Source organism: Uloborus diversus, chromosome 1, assembly GCF_026930045.1.
Source record: "Uloborus diversus isolate 005 chromosome 1, Udiv.v.3.1, whole genome shotgun sequence".
Classification (NCBI taxonomy): domain Eukaryota; kingdom Metazoa; phylum Arthropoda; class Arachnida; order Araneae; family Uloboridae; genus Uloborus; species Uloborus diversus.
Window position 1 is genome coordinate 190,554,820 of NC_072731.1, and position 12,539 is coordinate 190,567,358.

Below are 12,539 nucleotides of genomic sequence, written 5' to 3' on the forward strand. Positions count from 1 at the left end.
TTGCTATTAAATTTATCCATGGGTGCAAGTTTGGTGATGTGTTCAAGACGGAAAATATTTTCAGCCCCTCGCCTCAAGCATGCGTGCTTAAGGAAAAATTTATGTGGGTAAATGTTGTAGATTTTAACAATGCCAGTTTTGGAATCTGATTTCAGTTTTAAGCTTTTGACTTTTCTAACAACACGAACTTAGTTTAGATTGTAATATTTAAGCGTTTTGATATTGTAATTCCAAAAACCAAAAAGCCGCCAATAACGGGGACTCTTGGGGATTTTTCTCCAGAATTTTTTTCAAATTGAAGTCCAAAAAACGCAATAGTAGGCCATTTTGATAAAGTTCAGGGAAAGGAGGGGTTCAGGGACTCTCTAACATCATTTTTTTCAAACTGATTGCCTCAAAATCACAATATTAGGCGACCTTCAAAAATATTAGAGAGGGGGAGGGGGGGCTGTGGACTCTCCTCGAAATTGAAGCTTTAAAAACGAAATTGTACTCCATCTTTCATAACGTTTATACGCTTTTTGAATGCATTATCGAAGGGATGGAGTTCAGGAACTCTCCTTCGGCAATATTTCGAAATTGAAGTTCCAAAAACGCAATTTTAGACGATGTTGGATAGGGCTAAAAGCGTTCAAGGCTCCCCACCGTTAGTGTTTTGCCAATCGCAAACATTTTTATTGCAGCAATAAAATCGCTTGGGACATAAGATTTTTCACTTTTGCAACATAAATCAATTCTGATCGGAAAGTCTACCCAAGTTAGTGCCAATTTAACCAGAAAAGAAGGAAAGGTGGGGAAGGGTATGAGCGACTAATGATAATAAACTGGCACCATTCCCCCATAGTCTTCATTTGAAAATAAATTATTTCGTAAGATAGCAGGTGGTGAAATTAGCCATAAAAAAAAAACCACTTCAGTGAAGTAGATACATTTTTTAAATGAGGTATACTTTCCAATATTCATTAATTTAAAAAAAATCAATAGGGGAACTGAATCCTCACCCCAGGGAGGGCCGCCGACTCACATCCCTCTTAAATCACTCAAATATAGCCTAAAGTGACATTTTAAATATTTCAGCTTCAAAAAATTTTCGGAAGAGAACTCCCGAACCCCTTCTTCTGAATTTACCACAAATATCCTAAATTTGAGTTTTAAGAGGCTTCAGTTTCTAATACTTTTTTTTTCTAGGAACAGTACCCCCCTTACCTATATACATGACTTATGACCGCCTAAAAGTTTTAATATTTTAATTTCGGAAACTTTTTTAAAGAAGCTTCCAACTTTCTTCCCCCTAAAGTTATCTAAAGATATCCCAAAACAGAGCTCTTAAAATTTCAGAAACAGAAATATTTCGGGCTGGGCGGCGGAATACCCCCCCCCCCTCTCTTTGTGTTTATTAAAGCAGTATAAGTTTGTGTTTAAGATTTATTTTTCTATTGAAAGAGCAACTCTCCTCCCTACATCACCAAAGACAACCCCAAGTTTTAATACTTCAATTTCGAAAATGTTCCGAGAAAGACCCCCGAATTGCGTAACTCTTAACTTGCTCAAAAATAGCCAAATTAACAGTTTAATACTTCAGCATGGAGAAATTTTCGGGGAAGAACCCCCCCCCCCCCCCCCGAACTTCTTCCCCTAAGTTCACTAAATTTGACTTAAATTTGAGATTTCCCCTATTCATCACTGAAGTTTAAAAAATTTAAGTTCTAAAACTTATTGGGAGAAGGCCTTCGAATTCCTTCCTTAGTCCCCAAAGATAACCTAAAGCTGAGTTCTGAATACTTCAGCTTCGAATTTTTTTTCGGGGAAGGGGAACCCCGAATCCCAAGACGGTCTAAAGTTGCGCTTTTAAGACTCCAGTTTCGGAATTTCGCCTAAACAAAGCCCCCTCCCTCTTGACATTGCCAAAGACAGCCTAAAAGTTTTAAGACTTCAATTACAAACACTTTTCGGGAGAGGGTCCCAAATTCCCTTTCTCCTATGAAACTTAAGTATAGCCTCAAACAGTTTTTAATACATCAGCTACAAAACATTTTCCGTTTAGAACACCAAAACCATCTCAGCAATTCACCAAAGATTGCCTAAATTAGTGTTTTCAAGACTCCAATTTCCAATTTTTTTTTTAAAACCTCCCCACACCATTAAAGACAGCTTCAACATTTTTGACTTTTAAATTTTTAAGAGTTTGCCAGTGGGAAAACCCCAAACCACTCCTAGCTTCATTAACGACTTTGAATTCAGTTTTTCGATATTTTATTCTGGATCCCTTGAGTAGCCACCACTCCCTCGTTTTAGATTGTCCAAAAATACAAACGTTTTAAGACCTCAGTATCGTGGGCTAATTTGCGGACTCACTCTCTTTGCTAGAGCAGAGTTTTTTCGCAAATTCGTGTTGCCGTTATTTTTCTCGTTTCCTTTTCTTTCTCTGCCCCCCCCTCCTCCCCTCATATTTCCATTCTAGAGAGTGTTAGATTGGAAGACATTAGAATTTAGTGATTCCTCAAGTCCAAGAATATTTTACCAGAAACATGTTGAAAATGCAGGAACAGTTGCCCATCGGTGTTTCGAAACAAGCTCGAAAATTTTCCCGCTTTCCAAAATTCCCATTTTAACTAAAATCTTTAAAGTCCCTGATAGTTCCCGTTTTGCCTGGTGTGTGGACGCACTATGTTGTGGCGTAAACATTTCACCCGTCAGCAATCACTCTCAATTGGGGGTTTAGATTCAACTCTAAGACATTTTTTGAAAAAAAAAAAAAACGAAAGGATGATCCGAAATGGAAAGAGAAAAGGCTAAATTTTCAAATAGAGACGATTAATTAGATAAATCAGGGAGAATAATGAGCAACTTCGCGGTCTGCAATGCAGTGAGTTGGAAATAATGGAGCGAGTCTAAAAGCCACTCCTTCCAAAAGCACGTTGCAAACAAAACAAGCCCATGGTTGAAAATCGAGAGAGTGTCGATGTAATTTCGTAGTTATAGAACGGTTCAATAATTAAAGCATATTTTTTAAACACTCAATTTTTCTTTTTTAAGTAAAAACTGAAGGAAAGTCATCGAATTTCTTTCCGTCTTGACCTCTGTCTCGGAAATTTTCACCAGGACGGAAATCCGTCCTGAGATGGAAGGTCTTGCACCCATGAATTTATCGTCTACTAGTATCAAAGAGCTGCCTATGGCGCCTATTGAACTGAGATGTGATGTTCAAGGCAAAAGTTGATTTTGATTCAGCATTCAAATTCCAGCAATTACATTAAAAACGAAAATAAGTACTTTTTAAGCTTTTATCAACATCTAATCTAAAAATAAAGATTTCTTCCTAAAATCGCAATTATAAGATGCTAATAACTTTAAGACAGCAGTAGCAACCTGTGGATCGTTGATCTCGTTTTTAGTTGATCGCAACAACATGCTGGACCATGTTTTTTGTCAGATCAACTTGAATAAACGTTATTTTCTGGAGGAAAATTGGGCTCAACTTCTTAATCAAAAGTCATTTGAATTTTTTCCAAAGCTTTTTTGTAATTGCTGAAAGAACCATAATTCCTAAATTTCATTAAAAACTACTTTTTGCTTTTGAAAATTTCCATTAAAGTTACTATATAACTTTATGGAAGTTACTATATTTTGATTACAAATAAAACGTAGCATGAATGATTTACATATCTGTTGCCAGTTATCAGAAAGGAGGATCATCCCTTTCCCCCCTACAACAAGTCGATCTTAGTGTCCACCAACTAGGGAAGTTGATGGACAGTTAATTTAGGTTGCGTACCGCTGCTTTAAGACACTGAGTAAAGGCAAGAGTGCTAAGGCAGAAATGAGGACTTCTTCTTTGTCTGTAGGGGTTTTATTTTACATAGAATGGAACGCGTGAATAGAAAATTAATGTTATGAAAAATAAACAACCCTTCCGGCACAGAAGCAGTCTTTGTAAGTGAATCCTGGTTTATAAGTTGAATTTCAATACTTGGAAGTTACAGGAAAAAGGGGCACAAACACGTGGCAGCCTACAATTCGTGCTCAATTAAATTTACTTTTTTTAAAAACAGATCATCGGTGGATAATGCACCATGAATTACGGTACTTAATTTTGCAAAGCAAAGATTTTTTTTTCATTCAATCATTTTTCCATGAATTTTAGTTATTTTTTTCGAAATTCCCTGATTTTTCGCTGATTAATAAAGTTTCCCCGACTTTTCCATGATTTTCAGGTTCTGTCGACACCTTGCAATAGTTATAGTGCTCATTAGCTACCTTACATAGTTTTATGAGGGGATTTTTCTGAAAATAGGATTTCCCTGTTGACTGTGGTCAGAGTAGTGTATGCAAGTCAAAATATAGAACGAGACATTAAAGATAAAACATAACTTTATCTGTCCACATAAGTACCAAAGAAGTTGAGACACATGTCATAAGACTTGATAAGCTTCAAAAAGCTCTCTTAAGAAAAACTCGGGGCTTTGTGCATGGAAGAAGCGTTTAATGGCTTGTTTGACTTCAGCATTGCTTCCAAAGCTCCTTAAAACCGAGATTCTTCTATAAAGCTTGAAACAGATGGCAGTCACTTGGTGCAAGATCAGAACTGTGCAGCAGATGATGTAAGCGCTCCCTACCAAGAGTTACAACATAGTTTTGTGTTGTCATCAGAGTGTGGTCTCAGATTATCATTCAACAACAGAACACCAGGCTGTTTTCTTCCGAATCGCCTCAATCAATCTGGATACAGTATCGCAGTATACTGTGTAGCATTGTCCCGTATGCAAATTCCTGATGTTTTTCTGGAGGTCTTTTTGAAGCTTATCAACTGGTATGACAAATGTCTCAATGTGCTTGGTATTTATGTTGACAAAAAAAAGATAAGTCATGTCTTTCATATATCTTTATATTGCTTAACTTTCATACACATCTCTGTCCACAGCTACCATGGGGAAACTTATTTTCTGCTCATTCTCGTATTATTTACATATTAAAATAATAATAATAATAATAAAACTGTGGGAAAACATTTCGATTTAATTCATTTTTTATACTGATTACAACTTGTGGAGATGATTCAATAGAGCTCACCTTTCATTGAAAAAATAAATTTAACTACTAAAACCAAATAAGACACGTTGGCAAACTTCGGATAGAGATCCTCTTCAGCAATTTTTTAAAGACACTAAAACGGCTGCAAAAATTCATAAGGTTTGGCATTTCTTTGACAAGAGATTCCTAAGTTATAATTTTTTGCTGAACTCAAAATAAATTATATTTCACACGTTGGGGAAAATACTTCAAGATACATTTGGACCTCTAACTCTGAATTCTGTACTTCCTGAACTTTTTATTTGGCTAGGAGGTTGCTGACGAACACACAATACTAACTCTTCGAATTATTTATAAAATAGCAGAAAAATCGAGTACAATTTTTACTTTATACTATAACAGCACATATTTTTGCAAGCCGTAATTTTCATGAAAAGGAAGATTTTGGTAGTTTTGCGAGCTGAAAGTTTGAAAAATTTTATATGAACAGAACCAAAAGTTGAAAGATGTCATGGAAAAATATTTTGCAAGGTTCAAATTTTCATGATTACAATGAGCATGCAAAAATTGAAGTCTCACAAAAAATAAATGCTTTTACAAAAGTTGAAAAATGAAAAACTTTGAGAAACTAACTTCAGTTTTTATTTGGTACTGGAGATAAAAATTCAGAATATGGTCTGCGCTGGCCCACAGTGGATTGAACCTTTGGAGTAACTGGGTAACTTTGAGTCCTCTTGGCGGCTATTATTGTACGCATTTATAATTTTTAAAAGAGCTTCCTGCAAGAGCAAAATGTTGATAAAACATTGGTTGAATCAATGTACTTTAGAACCCATAAATAAAATTGGGAAATTGTTGTAATACAGTAGAATACCTTTATAACGTTGATCTATCAAACGCAATTCTCTATAAAATTCACATTTTTTAGAAGTAAAAAATAAGTTTTTTAGTTGAAAGAATGCTTGCATATAAGTGAAGACGACCCCCTTCTTTTAGGAAGAGAATCGGGGAAAAATCAAAAACATGCCTATAAGTCGAGATCCTTTTTTCTGAAAAAATTGGGAGCTTTTTGCCTTTCTTATCATCAGCCTATCAGTTCAAGGAGAAGAATAATTCTTATTGGCTGGGTAAAAATGTCTTTTACGCTTATCTTATTAGTTGTTCAGTGTGTGTATGTGCTCTGGGTTGCAGATAACACTATTGAAGATCCTTTTTATGAATCTCGAACAACGTATTGAAGTTCTGAGCAATATGAGCACGCAAAATCAGTGAGAGAATTACAGTATGAAACCCCAATTTCAGAATCTTAAAATCCGGAAGACCCAAAACCGGAACTCTTCCGCGGAAATATTTGTACTTATTTATTTTCAGTTTTAATAGTTCAAAATTGGGTTATGTTCGGCAATCGCTTGTTGAAAACACAGTACTTTCAGTTCAAACTGTTTTTTTCGCTGCCACACATTATGCGCAAATAAGCATTTTGCTGTAATTGTACAGCACTCTTTTAACACTAGAACCGCTGAAATTTCCGTATACCTAAAGCCGGCGGACAGGGGTCAATTTGACCCAAAGCTTAAAATGGGTTCTTTGATGTTTAGGAAGAGGTAAAAAATATATTTTTGATGAACAAGAGTAATACTAAGATTATACAATATAATAGTAAGATATAAAATTCTCTCCCATTAACTTTAATCTTTGTAGTGTAAATTTCCTCCCAGAAGTAGTTTTTTCTGCTATTACATTGTCCACAGAAAAATTAGATACGGTATCTTCATTCGAGGAAATATTTTCTTCATCTGGGGGCACATATTCATCATCGCTGAAAACAACTTCTTCATCATTATCGTTTTCGGATTCATTTCTTGATAATTGTTGCATATATTCGAGGGCCTCGCCATTTGGAACAAAAGTTCCTGATTTTATTTCATCTGGATTTGAATTTGACAACTTTTTCGTTTTTTGTACATATTGTCTTTCTCCTTCCAGAAGTAGTTTTCCTGCTAGTACATTGTCCAGAAAAATTAGATACGGTATCCTCATCCAAGGAAAAATTTTTCCTCATCTGGTGGCACATATTCATCATCGCTGAAAACAATTAATTCATCATTATCGTTTTCAGATTCATTTTCAGATAATTGTATCATATATAAGAGGACCTCACTAACTGTTAATTTACGCCTATTTCTTCCAGCCATTTTCACATCAGATCAATTTTATCTCCGTGTAAACAAGGCACCAAAAAATCGAACAGACTGGTACAATCAAACTATCCAAGGCAATGCGAACAACCAGTTGTGATGTCATAAAGAACAGGATGTGCGCTAGTTCACCACTTTCCCTTCTAGGCCGAAACAAAAAAACATCAGAAAGAAAACATTCCTTGAATACACTAACCAGACGCATTTTTTCCACAAGGAACGATAACGTTAGGAGAGGGGGGGGGGGGTGTCTGCAACACTTGTTACTACAACTGCAGGCGCCCCTTCCCCCACCTGCACTTCTGTTATAAGTAGCAATTAACTGACCTTGAAGTATTGTTCTGCCTTCATCTGGGAAATAAAGAGAAAACTGAGAAAGCTTTTCCTATTCTAGGAAACGTTGAACTACAACTTTAGTGCTTGTGATTATAATGGGGTCAAAATGACTCATTCCGTGGTTTTAGGTATAAGTATTAAAAACAAAAAAGTGGTAAGTATTTAACGTATCATAATTTCACAGATTATTATTGGTATAAAAATAGGAAAAGTCACGAATTATTTTTTCAATTTCGTTTGTAATTTTTTGAGGAAATCGGAAACAAAATTGCTTTTTGTCAAAATGACCCCATCCGCGGTTCTAGTGTTAACATCCACTTTCAGTTAACAATACTTTACTCATCCTCTCATAAGTACATAGGAAGTTTATTTAACAAAAGAGCAAAATTATTTTTTATTGTTTACATTGGCACATTGCATAATACTAAAAGCAACATTTACGAACTTTGCCCTGCTGCAATTTGTCTCCAACTTTTGTTTTAACATAATGAAGTATGCTTTCATTCAGATTGATTAAAAAATAAAAGAAACTCAGTGCGAACATTTGCAAAACCAGAAAAAACATGACAAATACCTCCTTCCAGGAAAGTTTTCGCATCAGCATCCACAATCCAGAAAGGTCACTGACCCGAGCATTCCGGATTTAGGGTTCCATACTGTATCATAAGAGTATGATTTCGAATTCTTTTTGGTTTGAAACAGCTTTGATAATTAAATGCAGACTGACAAAAATGTCTTATTTTTAACAAGGCAGCGAATATTTTCAATCAAATCTAATTTTAATTTGAGATAGATTTATATCAACTAATAAGTTTGCTGTGTGCATTATTAACATTTTTAGACCAAATAAATTTTGGAGACTTCAGGCACTAATTCGCCCTTGAACAATCAATTTACCAGTATGTTTTGTAATTGTCCGCAAGCTAAACTTGTCAACTAAAGTGATTTTGGGAATAATATAGTATAAAGTCATCAGAAATTTGGATGCAATGACAAATAAAATTGGTTAGCATGTTATATTTTGAACTGAAAATCAAATTTGAAAACAATTGTTCGAATAGAGTAAAAACTTAATTCACAAAACGTATCTTTCTTTCAAAATATGTAATCAATAACTACAGAAAATACAGTAAAACCCCTCTTAATGGACACCCCCTCTTATGCGGACAATTTTTAATTCCCCAGTTCCAATGCAAATAACAGTATTAAACCCCTGTCCTGCGGACAACTCTCTATTGCGAACAAAAAAATTTGTCCTGTTAGTGTCCGCATTAGAGGGATTTTACTGTACTATTTCCCCTTTAAAAAAGTCTCAAACGTCCTTTAATGGGTTTAAACTTCCTAATATTATGGACAATAGAAATTATATTAAAACTGTAACTATTTAAATTGGTAATTCCCTTAGAACAGCCAAAATTTTACTGTATGGCCAAAACCTAAAAACACGAAACCTCTGATCCCATATTGCACGTTATAACATCTTCTACTGTACCTGTACTTTTGTCCTAAATAATATGATTCAGGAAAAAATTACCTTTGGATTATCTGCATCATCACGGTCATTTTGCATTTGTCTTGTGGCATTTGTATCGTTAACCTAGTAATAGGAAGCATAGTTAGACAAATAATACATACAAATCAAAACAAAGAGATGCATAAGTCCAATTCCATCTAAATACTGTCAGATCTTTAGCCAGGGTGCCCACCTAGGGGGGTTCACGGCACAGACTGCACCCAGGGGTCTGTCCAGGATTTTTTGTGCAGGGTCCATTTTTTGTGAAAAATCAAATAATTTTGTGAAAAATGAATTAATTTTGTAAAAAAATCAAAAAATTTCGCAAAAAAAAAAATTGTTATAAAATGAAATTTTAGAATTTAGAGATGGCACAAACTGCATCAATTAAACTTAAAGTTGAGTGTTTTCCTCTTCTACGTCGAGAAAATCATTCCGGATTTTTTCTGATATTTGGCGGGGGGGGGGGGGGGCATCGCTTTTTCAAGTATCAATATTTATCTACCATTCTACATTATGTTAAATTATACTAGATATATTTCTGTACAGTACTTAAAATAATTGTAACAAAACTATAAATAAATAAAATAAAATTCAGAATAGGGTTCAGCATTCAACTTTTTGACCCAAGACACTCTTAAAAAGCAGAGAATTTCGTTCAAAACTTATAAATTCCGTGATTTTAACAAAAATAAAAAGATATTTCAATTGTTTACCCTCTTAAAAAAGCGTAATAATCATTAAAAATTCGAAAAATCGGATTCCCATAGCGGATGCAAAGAGATCGCAATTCTCAAAGTGAAGGCATCAGAAGTATAAAAACGGCTTGTAAAAGAAATATTTTTGATAAAATTATTTTTAAAATTGCATTTTAGAGTCCTATGACAAACATATCATTAATATCTGTGGACACAGTTGACCCAAAAAATAAAATAAAATAAACCCATCTATTCAGCATTTTGATTTTTGACTCATAACAGAAAATGGAATTTTGCTTTAAAAACTTGAAATGAGAGTTCTAACAGAAATAAAGAGACTTTTCATTTACTTGAATCCTAATTAAGCGAAGTTAGCTTGAAAAAAGAACAAAATATGATTCTCATATCGGATGTTAAAAGATTGCATTTTTCAAAATGTAGACATCTAAAGAAAAAAAACGGTAATTAAAAGAGTTTATTTAAAGTTAATCATCCTTGTTAGCATCGAAAAATCAAAACCCATATAATTTTCTCCCAAAATAACAATTAAACATCGCACCGCACCGTAAAAAACGCATATATTGACAAGCTGGCAAAATGATGAGAATATTTTCTAATCAAGTCATTATAAAGATTCAACGCCAGACGCTAAGTGATGATAATTTTGAAGTTGGTAACACTATCTGAAGCGATCATATTTTTTTCCTCACCCTTACTATCCCTTTGCAGTTCTAAGTTCATTTCGCAGATATATATTATTATTGTTTTATTAAATCATGAGCGGAGAAAAGTGCTAACCAATGCCTTTTCAGAAAAGTTTACAAAAACACCGCTGCTAATTAGCTGTGATAAAACAAACAACCATTATATTTATTTGGCGAGTAGCAATTATTTATCTCTTGCAGGAGCATCCCAAGAGTGCCGATTTTTTTTTTTTTCAAAATTAGCCGATTTTGTATAAGCTGATCCCTCTAATTTTGACTTAAAAAAAGGTTCCAAAAATTATCGGTTTTATACCCAGAAATATGCGTTATTTTTGCTTTCAGATTTGCTCTTTCAATAAACAATTTGACAGATCCGATCTTGTTTATCAGAATTTTGTGAAGGGTTCGTTTTGTTTGATCGGGATTTTGTGAAAGGTCCGTTTTGTTTGATCGGGAATTTGTGAAAGGTCCGTTTTGGTTGATGGGATTTTTGTGAAGGGTCCGTTAACGGACCCAAATATCCTCTGGCCAGACCCCTGGCACCATTGAAATTTTTAGGGGTAGGGTATTTTTTCCCCTTCTTGTTGAAGGGGGGGGGGGGAGGCACCCTGCTTTATCTCTATGTTTTTATTTGGTTTCAAACACTTGACACTGTAGTGGAAACTTCTCATAACTTGGAACGTTTCAGCTGGTCCCTTGGGACTTCGACTTATCGGGAGTTGAGTGTAATAGTTCAATAACTAAGAAATTCTCAGCTTGTCAGCAAATGTAAGTCAGAAGTTAAAATGTCTAAGGAATTTTTTGTTGGACACAAAGATACACTCTGATCATTCATGGCAATTTATGTGGGATAATTAATTGAAATTTATGTGGGCTACATCAAGTTATCATGCGCTTGATGTGAGGCGTACAAACTACATCATTCTTTTGGTGCATAACTACCAACGCGATTTTTTGTCTCCTATTTAAAAATTGGAAATCAATTTGGGATAAAGTAATCGCTTTAACAATCAGGAAACAGAAATTCAACTCAAAAAATAACAAAAGTGTCTTACAGTTTCAGAGGATTTCTTTTTACTGTCACCATGCTCAGGATGAAAAAAACTCTTTAAATGTTCTGGATTCTTTCTATAGCAGGGCAAGAACCATATTTGCACAAAGGTTTATCTGCAGTTTTTCTTTTCAATGTTTTTGTTTTGACATCCATTATTTGACCAATTTAATTAGCAATTTGACAGGCTCGAAATGAAACACAGAAAGCAGAAATAACTGCGCGCCAATTCTTACATTCGACTGATGAACCTCACCGGTCGACCGGTGAGTTACCGGTTGCTAGCCACAGCGTTCTTGAGAGTTACCGGTTAACTGGTTGCTTCCGATGTCGTTCTATGAGGCTCACCGGTTGATCTACCGGTCGACCGCAACTCTAGCTGGTTGATTGGTTGATGGAACCACGTGACATTTTTGGCCAATTATATGTATTTTGCACCTGCGTATTATTCGTCTGCGTCATGTCTGCGCAAGTAACTGGTGATCAACAGAAAGCTTTCGATGAAGCATTGGTCCGTGAACAGCAGTAACCACTGACGTCATTGCTGTCACGTGATGAACTAACCGGCCGTTACCGGTCATGCTGGTCGAACGTAAGCTCTGGTTGTGTTCGACGAAACTCACCGGTCGACCGGTAAGTAACTGGTTACTAACCGAAGCGTTCTATGATCAGTCGGTTACCACAGCGGTTACCATTCTACGCAGTTGATTCGTTGATTGGAGCACGTGATCATTAGCTGTCACGTGATTAACTAACCGGTAGCTCCCGATCGAGTTCGTCGAACGCAACCAATAACTGCACGCTTCAAAAGTTTTTTTTTTTCTTTTTTAAACCCAAAAATATCAAATTGAATAAAAAATGAGTTAAAAACTCTTGACAAGTCAAAAACTACAATTTCGTGAAAATTTAGCCAAACTACAATGACAAGCTGTAGAAAAATCGAATTAAAAAAAAAACAAAGCAAGTATAAAACATCATAACATAAATGTTTAAAGATAAATTTAACTT

At 35.1% G+C, this 12,539-nt stretch overlaps 1 protein-coding gene across 1 annotated transcript in view; it reads right to left on the minus strand.

Moving 5' to 3' along the window:
- Window positions 1–11,551, minus strand: part of LOC129223964 (histone PARylation factor 1-like) — a 37,412-nt gene extending 25,861 nt beyond the window's left edge. The window contains exons 1-2 of the mRNA XM_054858351.1: window positions 11,536–11,551; window positions 9,100–9,162 (exon numbers count right to left, since the gene is read on the minus strand). Coding sequence (XP_054714326.1) covers window positions 9,100–9,135 — 36 coding nt within the window. The 5' untranslated portion in view covers window positions 9,136–9,162; window positions 11,536–11,551. The remainder of the gene's footprint in view (window positions 1–9,099; window positions 9,163–11,535) is intronic.
- Window positions 11,552–12,539: the final 988 nt, after the last annotated feature.